Source organism: Vipera berus, assembly GCF_964194415.1.
Source record: "Vipera berus genome assembly, chromosome: 2".
NCBI lineage: Eukaryota > Metazoa > Chordata > Lepidosauria > Squamata > Viperidae > Vipera > Vipera berus.
The window spans coordinates 242,587,000-242,594,900 of NC_138203.1; the positions used below are offsets into that span (position 1 = coordinate 242,587,000).

At 39.9% G+C, this 7,901-nt stretch overlaps 1 protein-coding gene across 1 annotated transcript in view; it reads right to left on the minus strand.

The window, feature by feature from the left end:
- Positions 1 to 797, minus strand: part of LMCD1 (LIM and cysteine rich domains 1) — a 79,818-nt gene extending 79,021 nt beyond the window's left edge. Inside the window, exon 1 of the mRNA XM_081316472.1 lies at positions 566 to 797. Coding sequence (XP_081172598.1) covers positions 566 to 592 — 27 coding nt within the window. The 5' untranslated portion in view covers positions 593 to 797. The remainder of the gene's footprint in view (positions 1 to 565) is intronic.
- Between the last annotated feature and the right edge of the window lie 7,104 nt (positions 798 to 7,901).

Below are 7,901 nucleotides of genomic sequence, written 5' to 3' on the forward strand. Positions count from 1 at the left end.
AGACTATAAAATGTTGAAATAATCCAAAGTCCTTGTTAGCGTGATGCAGTCTGTAACCCTCTTTGCACTCTGGGAGTCCAGGAACCAGGTCTTCATAGTTAACGAGACTAGCAATCTCCATCTACTCATGGGCTACATTATGACATTAACAAACTTAGGCAGTTCCTTTAAAGACACAACTCGAAGAAAAGACTGGCAGCGTACACACCAGCTGCTGCGGTTACCTACGTTGAATCTCCTAGATAAAATCTAAGGCATTAGCCTACCTACAAGATTATCCAAACCGCCACAACGGAAAGGACTCTTTAGACCTCTCACGTCAGATAACAGCAGCAGCTCCCAGGATAGGTCCAGCTGCGCCGTTTTACAGATGCCGGCTCAAAAAAGAATGCCCATTGAGCGCAATGAGGTTTTCCTGCACTTGAACAGGTACTCCTATATATATATATAAAGGCAGCTTCCCCTGGTCGAGACCTGCTTTAAAAACTTTGAGGGAGAACGAAAGAGAAACTAAGGCTCCTCCTGGAGAGGGGGAGGAAGAGAAGAAACGGGGCAAGGTACCTACCTTTTGAATCCCTGAACTCAGGTCCATGTTTCCGCTTCTTTTCCTTCCTCGAGCCGAATCCGACCGCCGCCAGCAAAAGCACCTCGCTGCAGCGATTAACTGGGAGCAACGCGAAGCGACTTCTCTGTTGCGGGTGTCAGGAGGAATCGGGATTCAGCAAGTACCACGAATTCCACTTTCTGATCCGGAGCGCTAATCTCCTCGCCCGCCTGAGCGCAGTCCCTTTATAATTGGAGCCCACAACTCCTTCTTACAGCGCCGCAGCCAATCGGGCGAGCGGCTCTAACTTTTTCAGCCAATGAGAAGCGAATCATTCGCCTCAGGTCCTTAGGCTTGCTTGAACCCTCTGAGCAAAGGGCGGGGTGGTGCTGCGTTCCAGCTGGGGTTGGCGTCTGTCACATCTGTTTCACGTGGGGTCTGAACACGGAGGCCGAAAGTCCCGCATCCCTATTTCGCCTTTCCCGGGGAAGGCCGGGAGGCGTTGTGCTGAAGCAACCACGTTCATTCATTCATTCATTCAGAGCAAAGGGATGGGGGCGGAGGGGAGCTGGCGATATTATTAGCTCCTTAAATCCAAAAATAAATTCCTATCTCGACGGAACTGATGAAGTCATTGCATTAATCAAACGTTTTATCTAATCCAAAAATATTTTCAAGCCATGGTAACATTTTTTTTTCTGTAAACAAAATGCAAGAGAAAAAGAAAACACTAGAAGTGGGAACTAGAGGAACCAGCCTGGGGAAAGCTTGTTTGGGTAAGGATGATGTATGATTTGGGGAAATAATTACTTGCTCAGGAATTATGCCATAAGTGGAGCTATGTTTTGACTGTTGCAGCAAAAATAGAAAAGGGCCCTTTGGCTCTTGAAGGATTAAGAGATACTGTGGTACGAGGTACAGATTATACATCCTATTTCACCCCGTGCATGGTGTGATTTTCATCTAGTAAATCTCTACATGGTTACGGATAAAATATTTAGACTAAAGTCTAAATATTTTTCAAATATTTCAGCCAAGTGAATTTGGCATAGAAGTTATCATTCAGATAAAATATCCTCGTGCTGCAGTTAGGCTTTATGTAATGATCCCAGTATTTAGGGCAGCTGAGGCAAGGGAGATTGACAGTAATAAACCATTTCTATTGAGAATAAAGGTCTAATTTATTTATTTAATAGTTGCCCACCTCACAGAACAAGCAACTCTGAGCAGCTTGCAAGTTAATACTTAAAAACCATTTAACAATTAAAACATGAAAAACTGCAGGTAGTCCTGGACTTACTACCACAAATGAGTCCAAAATTTCTGTTGCCTAAGCAAGATATTTCTTAAGTGAGTTTTGTTCCATTTTGCAACTTTTTCTGCCAGAGTTGAAAAGTGAATCACTGCACTTGTTAAATTAGCAACATACTTGTTAAGTGAATGTGACTTCCACATTGACTTTGCTTGTTAGAAGGTCGCAAAAGGTGTTCACATGACTCCAGAACACTGTAACCATCATAAATATGAGCCAGTTGCCAAGCATCTGAATTCTGATCACAAGGATGCTGCAGTGGTCATAAGTGTGAAAAATGGTCATAACTCACTTTTTTCCATGGTCACTAAAGTCAAGGACTACCTGTATTAAAAACTGAGCTAAACTAAAAAAGATGGTGAAGATATGTTAATATAACAGAGCCACTTCACTAGCTCACCCATTGTCTGGGGTACTCAGGCCTACCAACACAACCAGGTCTTGAGGGACTTCTACAAGCTTGGAAGTGATGAAGCTAACCTCCATTCAGTAGAGAAGAGGTTCCATCACTCTACCACTGCAGACGTCTGCAGCTACCTAGGACCTACCAACCTGCATCAGGCCTGCTTAGCTGGATCCTGTGGGACAGGCAGATGAATCTGGGGAAATGCAGTCCTTCAAATATCTCAGTCCCGTGCCATGAAGTGATTTTAATACCAACACCTTGAATTTTGACTCAGAAGCAAATTGGTAAATGCAGCTTGCAAACCAGAGATAGAGTACAGTGTGTAAAATGTTACATTAGATTTATAGAACTGTTTAATAAATAAATCTACAGGATCATTTACCACTGAGATTTCATGCAGTTCACTAATGGGGATGAAGAGAAGCTTTCTAGAACTTTCCATGAGCCAAGAATGAGAAATGAGGTGGATACTGATGATCAGAGTTCTTAAACTAGAATTGGAAGAAGATAATACAGTAGACTTTCAAATTAGGGTTTGCTGTGTGATCTAATAGTTTCAGACTGCAATCAGGATCACCACAGGGAGTGTTGTAATCATTTCCAGACTCTGAATTCAAACCCACATATAAACCCTTGGGGAAATGAAGTACAGTAGTCATTTGGTAGGTAGAAAATGTAGTGGAAGCTAGCCAGTCTACCTATTTACTTAACAAAGCTGTAATTGATCTAAGCGATCAGCTAGGTTTTGAAAAGGGTTAGGGAAATCACTGGAAATCAAACTTCATGACATTTGCTGAGAATAAAGACTCAGCTTCAGATGGAAAAGATCTTTTTTTTTTCTTTGCGGAGCAGCTGTTTCTAAATATTTTCAGACATGCCCCTGCCCCCAAATAGCTCTGTGGATTATAAGAAAAATCATTTGTCTATCTATCTATCTATTATCTATCTATCTATCTATCTATCTATCTATCTATCTATCTATCTATCCATCTATCCATCTATCTATCTATCTAGATGTTATCCATCAATCATATCCAACTTTGGCGATTTTATGAGCCAGGTCTCTACATCTTTTGATCTTGCACTGCTTGAGTTTCTCTACGCTCTGGCTGATGTCAGCTTTGATGGTGTCCTGCCATTATGTTTTTTGGTGGTCTGGATTCCTTTTACTGCTACCTCTTCCCAACAAAACTTGCTTTCTCCAGTGAATTCCCCTGCATGACATGGCCAAGATAAGTGAGACACTTATCCATCTATCCATCTATCCATCTATCTATCTATCTGTCTATCTATCTAGATGTTATCCATCAATCATATTCAACTTTGGCGATTTTATGAGCCAGGTCTCTACATCTTTTGATCTTGCACTGCTTGAGTTTCTCTACGCTCTGGCTGATGTCAGCTTTGATGGTGTCCTGCCATTATGTTTTTTGGTGGTCTGGATTCCTTTTACTGCTACCTCTTCCCAACAAAACTTGCTTTCTCCAGTGAATTCCCCTGCATGACATGGCCAAGATAAGTGAGACACAGTTTTGTCCTTCCAGTGAACATATTTGGGGTAATGCACTCCAGTGCTTACTTATGGGTCACCTTTGCTGTCCAAGGAATCTGTCTATATCACATAGAAGTAAAAACAATTAAAAACATAATTCAAATTAGTAAGATAAAAGATTAAAAAAGCTGTATGGCAGGAACACATATAAGAAAGTATGTTCAATTAACTATCCTAAAACCATCTAGTACTGTGGTGGTGAACCTATGGCACGCGTGCCACAGGTGACACGCAGAGCCCTCTCTGTGGGCATGTGCACTGTTGCCCCAGTCCTAGGTCTTCAGCTGGGTTTTATAAAACCTTTTCACTTTAGGCCGCTGTCTGCACAAAAAAAAAGTTTCAATCAATCAATCAATTTCAACTTCTCACAGGAAAAAAAGATCTCGCAAAGTTGGAATTGATTGATTGAACTTTTTAATCCCACTCAGCCAAGACCACCATAGCCACACCCACCCAATGCCATGCCCACCCAATGGGCCACGCCTACCCGGCACCCAACAATACATAAGTGGGTTTTGGGTTGCAGTTTGGGCACTCGGTCTCTAAAAGGTTCACCATCACTGATCTAGTAGGTTCCTCCATCAAGGGTCCTTCAAACCAGATATAGAACCATTTTTTTAAGGATCTTCTGGAAGGCCAACATATTGCATTAGAGTCTATATTGGCAGAATATAGCTGTTCAGATTGATTTAAACCTTACAAAACACAGGAAGAATTGGAAAAAAGATTTGATTTTGAACTCATTAGTTTGTATGGTTGTGCTCCTAAAAGTCAGAGGAGACTGTAGATATTTATATTAACTCCTGCTGAGTGATGTTTTAATGTTATAACCAAGACCACAAATTGACTTTTTTGTTTCTTTTTGTTTAAATAAACAATTCCCCTTCCCAATTATCTCTGATGGAAAAAATAAGTCAAAACATATTTTTCTAAGAATTTTAAAGGTGGGACACAATCCAGGATAACAAATTCATTTTCCTAATCTCTAGCCTATGTATTAATGTTTTTAAGGAAAGGCCTTAATTCAAACCCACTATTTTTTTCTTTTTAGTACATGGTTTGGTCATGCTCAAATTTCTTTCACATGTTGATGAGAAAAACATAAGAGACCAATTTTGGGCCTGGCTCCTTTTTTCTCTTCTAGTTGTTTAAATAGCTTCATAAAAGGTGGCATTTTGTTCCTCAGCCTGTTTTAAATAAGTTTCTAGGAAACAGTCCAAAAGATATAGATTCTAATGAAGTATATACAAAAACTTGAATACTATTTCCAGTTTTGTGGAAATGATTTCATTTTATCTGATCTTGCAGCAACCTAGCAAGCCACAGGATCTTTTTTTCCCCAGATTCAGTTAGACCTGGGGAGGGACTAGTCACTAGCCAGATCAATCCAAAAAGTTGTTAAAATGGGATGCAGTGATATATTGGCTGCCCCTCAAAAGTGGATTGTGGTGGCAGTAGCAGTGCTTCCCTCCATTCAGAAATTTACAGTAATTATAAATTGGTTGTACATATGAGGGGTCCTTGATGCTGTCCAAATTTGGTTGTTTTCTTGCAATCGTCCCATTACCCAAAACTAGCTACCATCATCAATATTAGTATTTTCCTCTAATAACAGGGTGTTTGGAAGGGTGGCAGCAGCACAGCTGTGCATGATCTCAGAGACGATTAAGGCCATTTCAGTTCAGTGTTCAGTCTTATCTTTGACACAGAATCAGCTTTAATCCATATGACAGCAAATCTTAATTTAGAGCAGGAGATGACTGCATGTGGTATCTCAAAACAAAACAAAACAAAAAATACCTATAGGTTTGGAAGGAACCCTTAGAAGTCATATAGCCCAACTCACTGCTTAATGAAGGATTCGCTAAATCATTTTTGACAGATGACCTCTGTTTGAAGACCTCAGGGAAGAGAAATGTATAATTTCATGTGGTAGTATATGCCATTGACTGACAGCTAATATAACCAGGAAGTTCCTCCTGACATCAAGCTAAACGTCTTTCCTTATAATTTCAATACAGTGGTTCAAATCCTCCTCTGGGACAATCAAAAATAATCCCACTCTCTCTTCTTTATCCAAAGGACAATTATATTTATAAATGAAGGTTTCTATCACATTCTATCACATTTCCTCTCAGTTGTGTTAATCTCTACCTAAACTACTTGAGTTGTGTGAAACTCCTTAAGTAATCTCTATCTAAACTTCTTGAACAAACAATTCTTTCTGAGTTTATTAAGAAGAAAGGGCTGAATCTATGATTACAGCAACTGATATTTTTCCAAACATACAGCCAATTTATCCAAACATTCATTTTCTCAGTTTCTATTTTTTTCCCCTTTTCTGTTCTCTGAACCAGCAAAATGACAGGTCTTTTCACTGATAACAAAGACATGTTCATATGGCTATTTATAAAATAATCTCCTGGGACCCCCTCATTCTGGGAATGGACTGTACTTGGTTAGTATAACAGGAACAATGTTATTTTCAATATCTCTAGTGCTATTCAATACTGGAATGAATAGGTTGTGGTCTACTAACATGCTTCAGAAGGTTTAATCCTCTCCTGATGATTGTTGTTGTTAGTTGCGAAGTCGTGTCCGACCCATCGCGACCCTATGGACAACGTTCCTCCAGGCCTTCCTGTCCTCTACCATCTTCTGGAGTCCATTTAAGCTCACGCCTACTGCTTCAGTAACTCCATCCAGCCACCTCATTCTCTGTTGTCCCCTTCTTCTATTGCCCTCAATCTTTCCCAGCATTAGGCTCTTCTCCAGTGTCCTGATGATTAGATACTGATTTTAACCTGACTGAGGAAAAAAAGAAGATAGTGACAGCAAAAAACAGCTCAATTCTCATTGGATGATGTAGAGTTTTATTAGCTATGTAAAGCCTTTGTGTGCTCTTTAGAAGAGTTGGAGGAATTGCTCACAATACACTGATGAAACTCAGCTCACTCAAGTATGAGAGAACAGTATTAGGATCAGTGCCAAAAACAATAGCACATTGATTGAAGATAGTTACATTGAACTGGGATATTGGTGAATATTACAGTTCTGCAGATAGATGGTCCTGGGATCTGGGAATCAGATGACAGCATTCTACATGTGTTATGAATAAGTGTGCAACATGGAGATATTGATAAGATGGATTACTAGAAGCCTAAGTGACCTTTGGAGGTTAGAATAGAATAGAATAATAATAGAGATGGAAGGGACCTTGGAGGTCTTCTAGCCCAATACCCTGCTGAAATAGGAGACCCCATATCTTTTCTGACAAATGGTTGTCCAATTTCTTTTTGAAAGCCTTCAGTGATGGAGCACCAACAACTTCTGAAAACAAGTTATCCCGTTAGTTAATTACTCTCATCATTAGGAAATTTCTCCTTAGTTCTAGGTTTCTTCTCTTCTTGGTTGGTTGCCTGTTGGTGGTTTGGAAAATAGTTTGACACCCCCCTTGTCTTTTTAGGAGCCCCTCAAATATTGAAACAGTGCTATCATATTTCAATATTTGAGGGGCTCCTACAAAGTCAAGGGGGGGTCAAACTATTTTCCAAAACGGAGGATTATTATTTTAAACAGGGATTGCCTTTCCGGAGTGATCTATATATTAGAAACCTAAAGGCTGGTAACTATAAGATGATTTGAACACTGCTGCTTTACAAAGTAACTCCAATGTTATAGCTATCAAAAGATGAAGCATTTGGATTGCTCAATGATGCACATACAATACCTACGTTGGAATCCCTGTAATGTCTAATTAGCCACCGAACCATGATCAAGATATTGTGGTTGGTTTATGAAGCCATAAGCAGCAAATTGTTTGAAAAAATGTAAATTTTTCTAATCAGATCTATTGAGTCTTTGTGATCTGCGAAGAGGACCAGCTTGCTTCTCATGCCAGAAGCTTCTGATGTCCACACAAAAGTAACACAGAGTGGGGTATTTTCCATTATGGCATCTACACCTTCAATGGGATGATTTTGAGATTACTGTAGGAATTCATACTGTGGAGCATTGCCACCAAGAATTAAAGAGTTGATCATTTGTTAAGTCTCTGGCTGTTATATAGCCAGCTACCTCCAAAATG